The following is a 14,526-nucleotide window of genomic DNA, read 5'->3' as shown; positions in this document are numbered from 1 at the left end:
GATATGACAATAAGAAACGTATTTCTCCTGAAAAGACATACATTAAAATAAAAGAAATACTCTTACGTAAAAGCATATCTAGCAAAATCACATGCTTAGCTGCTAAACATGTCTTTGCAGTACAAAAGTCATAAATAATATGAAAACCCGTACGAAACACGGAGTTCAAATCATCTCCAACGACAAATATTTATTAGATGATTCAATTAAATAATTAATAATGTCGAATTAAAAAAGTGATTAGTGTCTAATCACAATTAAAAATTGTTTTTATGTATAATCAGTGAATGGTATTGCTGACGTCTTATAGGCACGCCTTTGTTTATGTAGTCTCTGAGCCGTTGAAGTACACAAATTTGAGATTTGCATTGTGAACAAAATCTATTAAAATATTTATTTTTAAAAAAATATGGTGTACCTTAGAATAAAGGGAGTGGATTCATAAAATGCTCTAAATTCATAACCATTTACGTGTCAATTTCTTGAAAACTTGACCTCTCAGTCCAATTGTCCAAACTCTCAAAAGTCCTTAATTTCCTTCGCGTAAGTGAAGGTGACTCAAAATTCTCTGTATAAGTTTTTCGAGTCCTAGGCGTAGAATATTTTCAGAATTTTAGATCATTTGTTGTATCATCAGAAGTTGAGGTCTATATAATCGTGTCTACAATTTTGTAATTTAGTACTCAGAAAATTAATAAAAAGTGAACTCTAGAGGGAAAAGAGTATTCGTTTCAAATATACTCGTTTTTCTTTGTTATGTTTTCGGTTTTGCCCAAATTATCACTTTGAATTTTAACCCCTAGTGTTCTATTACCGTTTTTCAACTCTTCCGATCAGCCATGTGATCTCAATCTCAGTTCTAGTTTGAGCATCACAATGTCTTTGGAAAGACATTTGGACTTAACGTATTTCGGTTCATTTGCTTCCTAGAAAGTGTCCTAATCTAGAAAGTGTTTTAGTTTACCTGGTAGTCTGGTAACAGGCGATCCAGCTACCCCCGGGCATTAGTCGGAAAACATTCCAAACTCGTATCAGGTAGTGTGGTAGCCCATCTTTCGGAGTGGTAGTGAGTCCACTCTGTAGCACTCCGATGCGTTCCTGTCGAGGCTGACCGGATCAGTCGATCGGATATATAAAAAAAAAAGTGTCCTAATCTTCGAAGTGCCCCATTAGTTCCACCGTAACAGCCTGAGGGATTCAAATTCCATACGATCAGTTTACTCATTATTGAAGTTATGATGATGTACCTTATTTTGGCGTTTAAGAGATTTATTGGTAATCTATATGAAAAGAAAAAAAAGTTCTATTACCTTTGACTAGCAAGTGGATCGGTCAGTCGGTCACGATTGGCATGAAATACACCAAATCTGACCCTAGTTCTAGAAAATTATTCTAATGTTTGTAGTGCTAAATATTAAACTACTATGTTTTTTTGTCGCATCAAAATTTGGAATTGACGTTAGTTTTGTCATAGACAACAAAAAAAAAAAATCAACAGTCCTATTAATATTTTGATAAATAACTTCCAAGTTCCAACATATATACGTAAACTTGACATGTCCCATTATTTTTGATGTTACTGAAAAATGTTATGTGCATTTTAGAAACGGAAACCAACCGATAGTTTTGGTTTTAAGTTCATTTGAATACGTACCCAGCCAAATGTTTTTTAGTAATTTGAAGCATATTTATGTTTGATATTTACTATGGAAAAAAGATGGAAACGCTGAGACATTGTATTTTTGGAATGATCACAATACTTAAAAATAAATAAGAAGAGACATGTACAAATATCTAAGCGAAAGATAATTATAAGACCACCTGTCCCATGGTGACGTACAACAACCATAAACTCTTTCATAATTATTTGGTTTATTTCTATAGTTTATTGTCATAGTTCCTTATGTGGAATCCAACGAATCTTATACGACAACAACAAAGATTAGTGTAAGATCGCATGTATAAATATTCTCGATACTTGGAGAAACCTTAGTGGTTTAATTATGTGTATAACCTTAAAATAATCCAGCACCATGATATTCTTTTACTTTTAATTATGCTTTCTAAGAAAATTTTCATTAAGGAAGTTAAATAATTACAATAATCATAATATATGTCCCTGCATTAAACCCCTAGATCATATACGTGGCAACAAAACACAAGTTGTAAATAACTTTAGCTTAACCCTATCAAAAAAATAAGACTTTAGATTAAAGGATTATTCTATTGGATTTGATGCCTTGTTACACCATGTTACCTAATGCCTTAACATTATTTCTTTAATCTTGCATGAATAATATAATGGATCAAAATGAATAGCCCTGTAATATCCTCGTTTGGTGTACATGAACGGATATTACATGAGAGTGATGAAGCTTGGGTGACTAATTAATTAGAACATTTAAATTTGATTTAGTTTCTTGAACTTTTTAATAGAATATTCAAGCTGAAATCAAATAACATCATTTGTAATTTAGTTAAATTTTGGTCTGATTTAATTAAATTATTCTTTGGTTCTGTTTAATTAGTTTTTGATTTATTGTAATTTAGTTATATATTTGAAAATAATTATGTTGACTAAAATTATATATATGTAATATACAAATATATTATAATTATTTGTAACATATATAATTAAAATATAAAAATTTGATACATTTTAGTTATAATTTCGGTTCGATTTGATTTATTTTTCTGTTTTTTAGTTTAACATATTAAAAAATACCCTAAAACTAATGAGTTTAAAACCTCTCTTTTTTTCTTTTTCTTGAGTTTAAAACTTTTGTAGTAAGTGAACGGTTATCTTGGTCTGTCGATTTCATGGTGGAAAGATACTCATTGGGAAGACCTTTTTAGAAATTTTATGTCGGATCGATAGCTCGTAGAAGTCTTCTGATCCCACCACATGCGTAAGAAGTATTTGCTTATAGGGAGACGATCAGATAGGGCTTCTACGGCAAAATTTCATTGGACCCTTCACTGCTTCATTTCAGGGCCGGCTCAAAAAATTTAAGGACCCTGAGCTGAAAAAAAAATTAGCCCTTATTTCTTATGCTTTTCAAAAAAAAAAAAATTTTAGACCCTAATTTTAGTAAATTTAGTTATGATAAAAGACACAAAATTACAAGGATCCTGTGCATGAGCACCAAGGGCACATGTATAGAGCTGGGCCTGCTTCATTTGAAGATGAAAATTTTATTATAGGTTATGAAGAATATTTTTCTATAAGGATAAATTGATATGTTTTTGAAACAGATTGTGATGAAGTTGTCACAACTCACCATTGTTGGGAATTCATCCAAATCATTTCAACCTACAATGACACTAGTTTACTATGTGTTAACTTTTCTAATTTCTCGGTTTTTGGTAATTTCTATTCTTGTAATCTCCATACAGACTATTTAGCTTAGATTTTTAGAATTTTTTTTAAACTTGTAAACTTTTATCTTTAAGTTTGGTTAGCAAGTGGGGAGTGGTTTTCTAGTTATAAAATGTCGTTGGAGAAAAGAAAAAACAAAACTTTGGTAGTTTTGGTTTAATGTATCAATGTTTTCATCCCTAATTTTAACTCAAAAGAAATATACCAACATGAGGGGTAATTTAATAATTTGTGTACGATGATGCCTTTGGAGATCAAGAGTTGAATGGACAGAGGAAAGGATATATACGAAAGCCTTATGAAAACGACCTGTCAAAAGGGGTAGCGAGAGCACCCAAGTTTTCGTAATTCTTTTGTGTTTACATTAAACTCTCATTATTGCTAATTAATCAAGAGTTTGTAGAACTATTTTTATAGTTTGAGATGGAAAAAGTATATATATATATTACACGGAATTTTCTTTTAGTTAGTGGTTAGATTATATTTATGATTCTATAAGGAACACAACTCTAAAATGTTAAAAGATCTTTGTCTTGTCACTAGTCTATATCTCTATAGAAAACAAACAAACAAAAAAAGTGGTGGAGCCAAGGAGCTAGAGTGAGTGCATATATAAATAACAAAGGGGAAGAGGAAAAACAGAACACAACACAACACAAAGACAAAACAGAGGAACACTTAGGTTTCATAAGACAGAGAGACAAAAAGAGATTGGTGGGTCTGCGAGAGAAGGAGAAGACACAACTTCTATTTTTTTAGCTTTCACTAAAGAAAAAAAAAAAACTAAGAAGAAAGAATGAGTTTGTGGGGAGTGATGGGAGGAGGATGGGGAATGGTAGAAGAAGGTTGGAGAAAAGGGCCTTGGACTGCTGAAGAAGACCGCCTTTTGATCGATTATGTACGGCTTCACGGCGAAGGGCGATGGAACTCTGTGGCTAGACTCGCCGGGTTGAAGAGAAATGGGAAAAGCTGTAGGTTAAGATGGGTTAACTACTTAAGACCAGACCTCAAGAGAGGACAAATCACTCCTCATGAAGAAACCATTATCCTTGAGTTACATGCTAAGTGGGGCAATAGGTAATTAATTTCAGCTTTTGGTTGTTTATCCGCATCCTCTAGTATGTTAAATGTAACTTTGCTATATAAAACAGTTGTAGCTTTAGTAACTCGTCTCTTTTTTCTTATTCTAAAGTTTTTTGTCTGATTATTTGTATTTGTAGGTGGTCCACAATTGCACGTAGTTTACCGGGAAGAACAGACAACGAAATCAAGAACTATTGGCGAACCCATTTCAAGAAGAAGACAAAGTCTCCAACTAACAATGCGGAAAAGACGAAGAACCGAATCTTGAAGAGGCAACAATTTCAGCAGCAAAGACAAATGGAGTTGCAGCAAGAACAACAGTTGCTTCAATTCAATCAAATCGACATGAAAAAGATCATGTCTTTACTAGACGACGACAACAACAACAATGGTGATAATAATACCTTCAGCAGTAGCAGTAGCGGCAGCAGCGGTGAAGGTGGTGCGTTCTATGTGCCTCATCAGATCACACATTCAACAACAACTTCTGGTTGTGACCCAAATAGTAACGGGTACTACCCTGTGGTTCCGGTGACAATGCCTGAGGCTAACGTGAATGAAGATAACGCTATTTGGGACAATTTATGGAATGTGGATTTTGAAGGACAAGGAAGTTTTGGTGGTGCTGCTTGTGCCCCAAGGAAGCAATATTTCCAGAACATGGTCATTCCCTTCTATTAACTTGACCTTTTAAATATCTCTTATCTGCCGGATAATGAAAGAGAAAAACTTGACCGACAAGTTAGGTCGAGTTTGAGTTTAGTTTGCGGTTTCATCTATTTGAGATTTTTGGTTTAAACATAAATAGTTTTGTTATTGAATTGTGTGTGATGTAAGAAGCTCATTTGGTTTATCATAAAAGAGTGATGTAGTAGAAAGTATGTAGAAGAATGCTATGTCAATCGTAGTACAACACAACTCACTCCAATATATCAAATAAAAGTTTTGTCACTTGCATATTTTAGAGAAAAATATCTTCTTGATGAGATTACGATATTATTGTAGATTATTCCAACTTGGATTACTCTTAATGATTTTCTTGTAGATTAATAGAAAGTTTTCTGAACTTGGTTGCTTTTAATAGTTTCGGACTTATCTTTTGTGAGATATTAGTGACGTTGACGTGGATTCCAGTATGTACTTAGCTCTATATTAAAGCCTCTCGTAAACTTAATTTCATTTTTTATCTACACTCATCTGCATAGTTAGTTGGATAGTCTTCCGGATCATCATCATACACTAGTTCATTATTAATTAGAAAGTAAAATTAAACATAATATTTTTGATTTTGATCATCAAACTGAAGAAGCAGCTCGACCTCAGTTTGTAGAAGTCTTTCGAGTCTCTCTCAATGAGACTTTTGAAGAAGAGGATCTAGGTTTTGACTTTGAGGATGAGTACGAGCTTAACTTTATCTACGACAAAGGAGCTCCATCTCAGCTTGGAGAATTTTTTTTGTTTGAAACCAAAGTTTGGAGAAGTTGTTCCATTCTACGGGTTGTCGCGTTTATTAGTTGAGAACAATGTTAGCTTTGACTTTGATTATCAAATAGTGATGTCGTCGGTGAGAATGACATGTGTACTATTTGTTTGGAAGAGTTTGACGATGGAATAACTGAACAAGTATCGTGACTTTACCATGGGGACACGAGTTTGACGAGGAGTGTGTTATAGAGTGGTTTGTGAGAATTCATGTCCATCCATTGTGTCGTTTCGAGTTACCAGATTAAAGATGAAGGGTGAGAGAAACCGAAAAGGTTACTAAATTTTGTATAAAGGATTTGTGCAAGATCATAGTTTATTTTTATGTAAAGCATTTTCTGTGGTTCTATATATGATCTCGATTCAATTAATAGTATTTGACTCTTATTCAAGAATCATAACTATATTTGTTGGGGTTGGATTCCACCCGCGTTAAGACCGAGCCAAGACATGACACCTTGGGATCTACCACCAGAACGGCTCGGGGAACTATGACTAGGCCAGCTCGGGATCACTCGCCGAACTGGCTCGGTGAACGACGATCAAATCGGCTCGGGATCAATCACCGAATCAGCTCGGGTTAGGACATGATTAAACCGGTTCGGGTCATCCTGCGTCAGCTCGGAGACGAGACCCAGAACATCCTCACCCGAGCTGAATTCTCCCTTCGTCCCGAGCCGGTTTGACAAAATCACCCGAGACAAAGAACCAAGTCACCCGAGGCAAAAAAAACTTCGTTCACCGAGCAGATATTCATGGAGTATCCCGAGGCAAAGACTTAGTAAAAGTACCATTTCCAAGCAAGGCTTCATTTCCGAACAAGAAGGATCATTTCCGGTAAACCCGGAAATGATAAAGAAGAATCACGAAGGATCAACTTAAATCAGGAAATCTTCCAAAAACTCCGAAGAATAAGGAAATTATCCTGATCCGCGATATTCTACACCGACTTCAAGATAAATGGAAATCTTCCGAGAATATCGCTGGAGAGGCGATTTATCACCCCTATATAAAGAGACTCAAGGCTCTCGCAGAAGGCAAGCAATATCGCTCTAGAATTTACACTACGCAAAGCTCTCATAGCACAAACATCTTTCCTTTTACGATCAAACTCTTGTACGATCAAAACTACTCTTTTCATCAATAAGATCAAGAACACCATCTTTGGTTACAATTGTTTCTGTTGTTCTTTGAGAATTCACATTTATCGTATCCCTAAATTAAAACCCTAGACAAATCTCGATTGTGTTAGTTTCGACTTCCACAGTTTGGCGCCGTCTGTGGGGATACTTTAGAATTCTCTTACCCTAAGACGCAGAACTCGATTACCGAAAAGGACGATGAACGAAGACGGTCGTCAGACACCACCAGCTGGAGGAGGGAACCCGAACCCTCCGAACCCTCAGAATCCTCAAGCCGATCCGACGATCATAGCGACTTTAGCCGAACTGAAAGACCTGATGGTTAAATTCCAGAAGAAAGCTGACGACCAAGAGAAAGCTAACAAAACCTTGGCGCAGCGAGTCGACGAAATCGCAACACGTGGGCAACAAAAAACCACGCGTTTCCAGACTCGGCCGCCACGAGCTCGGAGGGACTTGCCTGGCATCAACCCAACAAGACTCACGTTCGCGACACCAACCGACAACACCAGAGTCGCAACCCGAGCCGACCCTGCCAGACGCGAGAATTAAGATGATCCCACCGAGCCAGACGCAGTGGACGTGACGGACGAGCCAGATGATTTGCAAGACGAGCGCACCCGAGCCGGAGCTAACTCCGCCGAGCGAACGGACCTTACTGATGACGAAGAAACTGAGGAAAACATAAGGTGGGCCGAAGAATCCGAAAGAGAAGACGAGCTAAGCAAGATCCGAGCCTCCCTAGCCAAGGCGGAAGCTGATATGAAGCTCGTCAAAACCCAGATACATAGCGTTTCATCCTCCGCACCGAACATCGACCGAATTTTGGAAGAATCTCGGAATACGCCTTTCACCAAAAGAATTTCCGAAACGACGATGTCCAATTTGGGAAAGTTCAAAATCGACTCTTACAACGGATCAACCGACCCGAAGTGCCACATTAAATCGTTCGTGATATCTGTGGCCTGAGCCAGGTTCAAGCCCGGGGAAAAGGATGCAGGTCTATGCATACTGTTCGTGGAACACCTCAAAGGACCCGCATTAGAGTGGTTTACAAGATTGGAACGAAACTCGATTGACAGTTTCGACGAGCTGTCGACACTGTTCCTCAAGCAATACTCCGTGCTCATCGACCCCGGAACCTCCTACGTGGATCTGTGGTCCCTGTCTCAACAGCCCACCAAGCCGTTAAGAGATTTCCTCACAACCTTCAAATCGACGCTAGCCAAGGTCGAAGGAATTACAGATGTAGCCGCTCTTTCGGCTTTAAAGAAAGCTCTCTGGTACAAGTCAGAATTCAGGAAAGAGTTGAACCTGTCTAAACCGACAACAATTCGCGACGCGCTGCATCGAGCCTCGGATTTTGTCGCCCACGAAGAAGAGATGGCGCTGCTAGCAAAGAGGCATGAGCCAACGAAACAGGCGCCCCGAGCCGAGAAAACCGAGAAAGCCCAAGCGACACCTCCGATCCAGAAGAAGACACGTGAGAGCGGTACGTATACGCATCACGAAGGGCGCAATTTCTCAGGATACCATAACTACCAGATTGACACGCCCCGAGGCCGTGGCCGCGGTAGAGGCCGAGGCCGTGGGCAAGGAAGAGAGTCCTTCACCTGGACAAGGGATCAGCCACCGAGCAATGATCAAGAATATTGCGAACACCACAAAATTTTCGGCCACCATACCTCGAGATGCCGAAGCCTCGGAGCTAAGTTAGCAACCAAATTCCTAGCTGGAGAGCTCGAGACGATTGTCACTCTTAAGGATCTCGAGCCAGAGGCAGAGCCCGCGCAGACCAACCCGGGAACAGACCCCGAACCAAGGAACCAGGAGTCTCAGAAAAGAACCCGGGGGTCGGAAGACGAAGACCGAGATGGTACGCGGCAGAAGGTTCTTACCATAATGGGTGGATCGCCATACTGTCCTGACACCGTAGCGGTAATCAAAGCTTATCAACGCCGAGCCGAGACGCCTAGCAACTGGACAAGACGCTTCGATCGACCTAACGACGTGATCACATTCGAAGAAAGCGAGACAAACGGGCTTGACATGCCTCATAACGATCCAATCGTCGTCACATTAGCGATAGGAGACCATGATATTTACCGAGTATTAATTGACACCGGCAGCACCATCGACGTAATCTTTCGCGAAACGCTCCGACAAATGAACATCGACATGTCACAAGTGATTCCGACCCCGAGGCCTGTCCTCGGATTTTCAGGGGAAACTTTGATGACGCTTGGAACCATCCAACTACCAGTCCGAGCCGGCGGGGTAACAAAGATAGTCAACTTCTCAGTCACCGATCAACCTACCATCTACAACGTCATAATGGGAACTCCGTGGTTAAATCTAATGCGAGCTGTCGCATCAACATATCATCTGTGTGTCAAATTCTCGACCCCCAATGGCGTGAAAACGATCTGGGGCAGTCAGAAAAATTCTCGGATGTGTTTCATGGCAGCACACAAACTCCGAAACCCTGTCACTGAAGCGAAGGCTGAAACCGATCACAAGAAATCAAAACTTGGCCGGAGTGAAGAGAAGGCTATATCTAAACAGTTATAGCAATTACAGATCGAGGAGGCGCGCGAGGAGAAGAAGCCTACCTCGGATCCTATAATCTCCATTAGCCTCGACGACGAACGGCCTGAACGATGCGTGGAAATTGGCAGCGACTTAACCGAGGAAATCAAGACCGAGCTCATCTCATTCCTCAAAGAGAACATCAACACCTTCGCCTGGTCAGCTGAAGATCTACCTGGGGTAAGCATCGACGTAATCTGCCACGAGCTGAATGTTGACCCATCTTTCAAGCCCATCAAGCAGAAGCGAAGAAAATTGGGTCGGGATCGCGCAGATGCCGTGAACGCCGAAGTAGAAAAGCTCTTGAAGATCGGCTCGATCTCCGAAGCAAGATATCCGGACTGGTTAGCAAATCCTGTCGTGGTTAAAAATAAGAACGGCAAGTGGAGAGTCTGCGTCGATTTCACCGATCTGAACAAAGCTTGCCCTAAAGACAGTTTTCTACTCCCACATATCGATCGCTTAGTGGAAGCAACCGCGGGAAATAAGTTGCTATCATTCATGGATGCTTTCGCAGGATACAATCAGATTCTCATGCACCCCGACGATCGCGAGAAGACAGCATTCATCACAGACCGAGGTATCTACTGTTACAAAGTCATGCCCTTCGGACTCAAGAATGCTGGCGCAACGTATCAACGGCTCGTCAACAGGATGTTCTCCGAGCAGCTCGGGAAGACGATGGAAGTTTATATTGACGACATGTTAGTATCCCACATGGTGAAAACACATCGGCCGATGCCTTAGCGGCTCTAGCTTCAACCTCCGACCCGAATCTGAAGAGAATCATACCGGTCGAGTTCATCGAAAAGCCGAGCATCGAAGATAATAGCAAGGATCAAGTTCTAACAGCTTGGGAGACAGAAGAACCGGAAGAAATGGACATCGAACTGCTAAACCAGCAAACTACAGACGCAACCGAGCCCGAATACGGAAGCGACGCCAAATGGATCGGAGCCATCCGAAGCTACATTGCCGATGGAGAAGTTCCTACTGAAAAATGGGCAGCTCGGAAGCTTAAGGCAAAAGCGGCTCGGTATACTCTGATCGACGGAGAACTCTTTAAATGGCGATTTTCCGGTCCCCTCCTTATCTGTGTCGAAGGAAATAAAGCTCGGAGAGTCATGGAAAAAGTACACGGTGGATCTTGCGGAAACCATTCTGGCGGGAGAGCCCTAGCTATAAAGATCAAACGCCACAGATATTTTTGGCCGACAATGGTCAAAGACTGCGAGAAGTTTTCTCAACGGTGTGACAAATGCCAGAGGCACGCACCAACCATTCATCAACCCGCCGAGCTCCTCTCTTCCATCACTTCGCCTTATCCGTTCATGCGATGGTCCATGGACATCATTGGACCTCTACACAACTCCAAGCAGAAGAAACTCGTCCTTGTACTGACAAACTACTTCTCCAAATGGATCGAGGCGGACTCCTATGCCAGCATCAAAGACGCGCAGGTCGAGAGCTTCGTCTGGAAGAACATCATATGCCGCCACGGGATACCTTACGAGATCGTTACAGATAACGGATCGTAGTTTATTTCGGCTCGGTTCGAAGGATTCTGCGAGAAATGGGGAATTCGCCTCAACAAGTCTACGCCTCGGTACCCTCAGGGAAACGGTCAAGCCGAAGCGGCAAATAAGACGATTCTCGACAGAATAAAAGAGCACCTCGACGCGAAGAAAGGCCGCTGGGCCGACGAATTGGAAGGAGTACTATGGTCGCACAGAACCACGCCGCGGCGGGCCACGGGAGAAACGCCTTTCGCCCTTATCTACGACACAGAGTGTGTGATTCCCACCGAAGCCGAGATCCCAGGACTAAGAAGACGTTTTCTCCCCGAGCATGAAAATTCCAACACTCAGATGATGCTGGACGAGCTGGACTTAATTGACGAAAGAAGAGATTCGGCTTTGATCCGTATGCAGAACTATCATATTGCAACGGCTCGGTATTACAATTCTCACGTTAAGCATCGCCGTTTCCACGAAGGAGATCTCGTACTGCGCAAAGTTTTCCAGAATACCGCCGAGCAGAACGCAGGTAAGCTCGGCGCGAATTGGGAGGGACCTTACACGATCGCAAAGGTAATCCGTCCCGGCGTCTACGAACTTATCAACATGAATGGCAAAGCGGTACCTAGATCCTGGAACGCAATGCATCTAAGGAAATATTACCGCTAAAAACCTAAGGTACGCATGTACTCGAACTACGGGGTGGCTTGATCCCTGAAAAGGGTACGTAGGCAGCTCGTCCTCGGACGAGTTCAGCTACCCCCCCTAATTAAAAAAGGGGGGAGTGGGTCCGTATACATATACTCCCACTAAATTTTTCAAATTTTCTAAGTTTTTACCCTTCGGATTTTCATTTTTATCCACCTCGACATCTATCCCAAAATTCATCTCGGGAACCTTTACGGTCTCCTTATCGACCCACAAAGCCAACAGTTCGTTCGGACGATGGCCACGCCCACGAACAGAGAGCTCATTTCACCGCTTCGGTTACAGCGCGCTATATAAGCATTCAAGACAATTCGGTCGGAGATATCTTGCCAAATAAATTGTCTTCAGAAAACCCAGTTAACTTCAACACTGGTACCCCAGTTCGCTTCTAAGCACTGGCATCGACTATATCAGCTCGGGTCGCAACCGATAAAGATTAGTCCCATATGACCAAAACCCAGTTACCTTAACACTGGTAAACGATCCATTTCACTTTCAGTTCGGAAGTTGAAACGGTTCGGGAGAATTTAACTTTTTCACGTCACACTTACAAAAACCCAGTTATCTTAACACTGGTTCGCTATTCCGAAAGTTAACTTCTACTGAACCGAAACTCATTTTTACCAAAACCCAATTACATTGACATTGGTGTATAATTCGGTTTGGAAGTTAAAACGACTCGCAAAGGATTAATTTATCGATGAACAATTATTAAACCCAGTTACTTAGCACTGGTATCGAATTTAGTTCAGAAATATTTCAAGATAAATAAGACTATTCAAGTACTTGAGAAAGAACATATATTCTGTGGATATATATGCGCTGCCACGGGCTGCAGAAATGTGCCCGCCTGAACCGTAATACCAATCCCCGCGGTAACTCCCTCGATTGATCTGTTTCCGAAATTATATTCAACAGAATCTGGAGAAGCCGGAGGAAGCCTCAGATCCTCTCGCAGCTCGGTTCCAATCCGCACGAACTCTTCCTCGGCATCTCCGTACTCCGCTTTCCACTGGAGCACTTCCTCCTTCTCATCTTCGACGTTTTTGCCGCCTTCAAGATCGGTAATCAATTTGGCATTAGCCCTAGCCTGGACCAGGAACATGTAGCGCTCGGACGCCTTCCCGTACAGGTCCATCTTCGCCTCTATAGCCTCAATCTTCTTGGCGAACTCCTTCTTAGCCGCTTTCCTCTCCCGACCTACTTCCTTCTCCCGAAGAGACTTCTCCTCGGTGAATAGTCGGTTCAAGCGTTCGACTTCAGCCTCCAACTTCCGACGAAGGCGAAGACCATCCTCGGCCGTCTTTAATCGCTCGACCTTCTTTGCTTTGGCCAACGCTTCGGCTTTCCGCCTGGCCTCATCTGCCTCAGCAATCATGGTCGCCGCCTCGGCAATCTTGGCCTCAGCCTCGGCACTCTTGGCATCCGCCTCGACTATCCTGGCATCGGCCTCAGCAATCCTGACCTCCGCCTTGGCTCGGGAAGTCTCGTATTTCCGGTTCGAAGAGTCGTAGGCTCGAACCATGCTGTTCATCGAATGAAAAGCCTGGGACGCAAAAACTTAAGTTAGTACTAAGAATTCTAAATTTTAAAAGACCGAGGATGCCTCGGAAATGAACCAATACCTTCAGGAATCCCGCAGCGGTTTCGCGGTAGTTTTGAGCCTCCAACAAGGCCTCGGGAGCAGGCAGTGGTGGACCCGAGCAAGAAGCGACAAAATTCGCTGACGCGATCTTGTCCTTGTACAATGGAGTTTCACTACGACTCCTCTTCTCCTTCCTGGAAACTCCCGAGCCGTCACCTCGGGGTCTTTTTCCCCTAGTTTTGGATTTCGCCTCGGCGGCTGGAGCAGCAATAACCAGAGCCCCTACCACCTCGGGGACATCGGTCGAAGGGGAGATATGCCCGGCCACCTCGGGCACGATTGAAGTCATATCCCGAGCTTCATCAGTCGCCTCGGCACCGACGACGACCTCAAGGCTGGCCTCGGAAGAAGTAGGAGGTCTGAAATTTGCCTCCAAAACAGTTATTTCCTTAGCCGCCTTCTTTTCGGCAGCTTTCCTAGCTCTCACAGACTGCGCGGCGCCCTGCATCTCGATAAGATGATCTAGGCGATGATCGGACGATTCGGAAGAGGATTGACAAGGAGCTCCGTGCAGTAGATGCAGGGCTCTCTCAATATTTTCTTGGGAGAAGTGTTTCGACCAATCGCACTTCCGAGCTATTAGTTCGTCGTGCAGATCTAAAAAGCCTTCGGGAACGTCTTCGAGAAATGATGGATTCCGATCTGCGAAAACAAGAAAACGTTCAGTGAAAAGTTTAAAGCAAAACAAAACAGCAAATACGGCTTCGGGCGTAGTACCGATTTTTCTTCAGTTTCCAACAACTTTCCCTAAGAATTCCTCGTGGACACTACACTCATTCAAGGCTACGTAGAAGAAATGGTCGGTGTACTTCTCATCCTTGCTCGGGAAACCACCGATAACCCTCCTATTTGGCCTCGGAGATATGTAAAATCTTTCAACAGGGCCTGGTATGCGTCGGATCTCTAGGAGATTCCTTAAGTGGCTAAGGTCGACAAGGTTGACCGTCTCAATACTCCGGACTAGAATCCCTATAAGATGGC

At 42.3% G+C, this 14,526-nt stretch overlaps 2 protein-coding genes across 2 annotated transcripts; one reads left to right on the top strand and one right to left on the bottom strand.

The window, feature by feature from the left end:
- Nucleotides 1–3,949: 3,949 nt before the first annotated feature.
- Nucleotides 3,950–5,434, top strand: LOC9321702 (transcription factor WER). Its single transcript, XM_002885590.2, has 2 exons — nucleotides 3,950–4,456; nucleotides 4,600–5,434. The coding sequence occupies exons 1-2, from the start codon at nucleotides 4,176–4,178 to the stop codon at nucleotides 5,141–5,143; spliced, it is 825 nt and encodes a 274-aa protein (XP_002885636.1). The 5' UTR covers nucleotides 3,950–4,175; the 3' UTR covers nucleotides 5,144–5,434.
- Nucleotides 5,435–12,678: 7,244 nt separating this feature from the next.
- On the bottom strand, nucleotides 12,679–13,993 carry LOC110230076 (uncharacterized protein At3g60930, chloroplastic-like). The gene is made up of 2 exons (XM_021032062.1): nucleotides 13,526–13,993; nucleotides 12,679–13,446 (listed from the first exon to the last, which is right to left on the bottom strand). The coding sequence occupies exons 1-2, from the start codon at nucleotides 13,991–13,993 to the stop codon at nucleotides 12,679–12,681; spliced, it is 1,236 nt and encodes a 411-aa protein (XP_020887721.1).
- Between the last annotated feature and the right edge of the window lie 533 nt (nucleotides 13,994–14,526).

Source organism: Arabidopsis lyrata (assembly GCF_000004255.2).
Source record: "Arabidopsis lyrata subsp. lyrata unplaced genomic scaffold ARALYscaffold_3, whole genome shotgun sequence".
NCBI classification, from domain to species: Eukaryota; Viridiplantae; Streptophyta; class Magnoliopsida; order Brassicales; family Brassicaceae; genus Arabidopsis; species Arabidopsis lyrata.
Note: the sequence above shows the minus strand (reverse complement) of the source record. Positions and strands in the feature narration are given on the sequence as shown.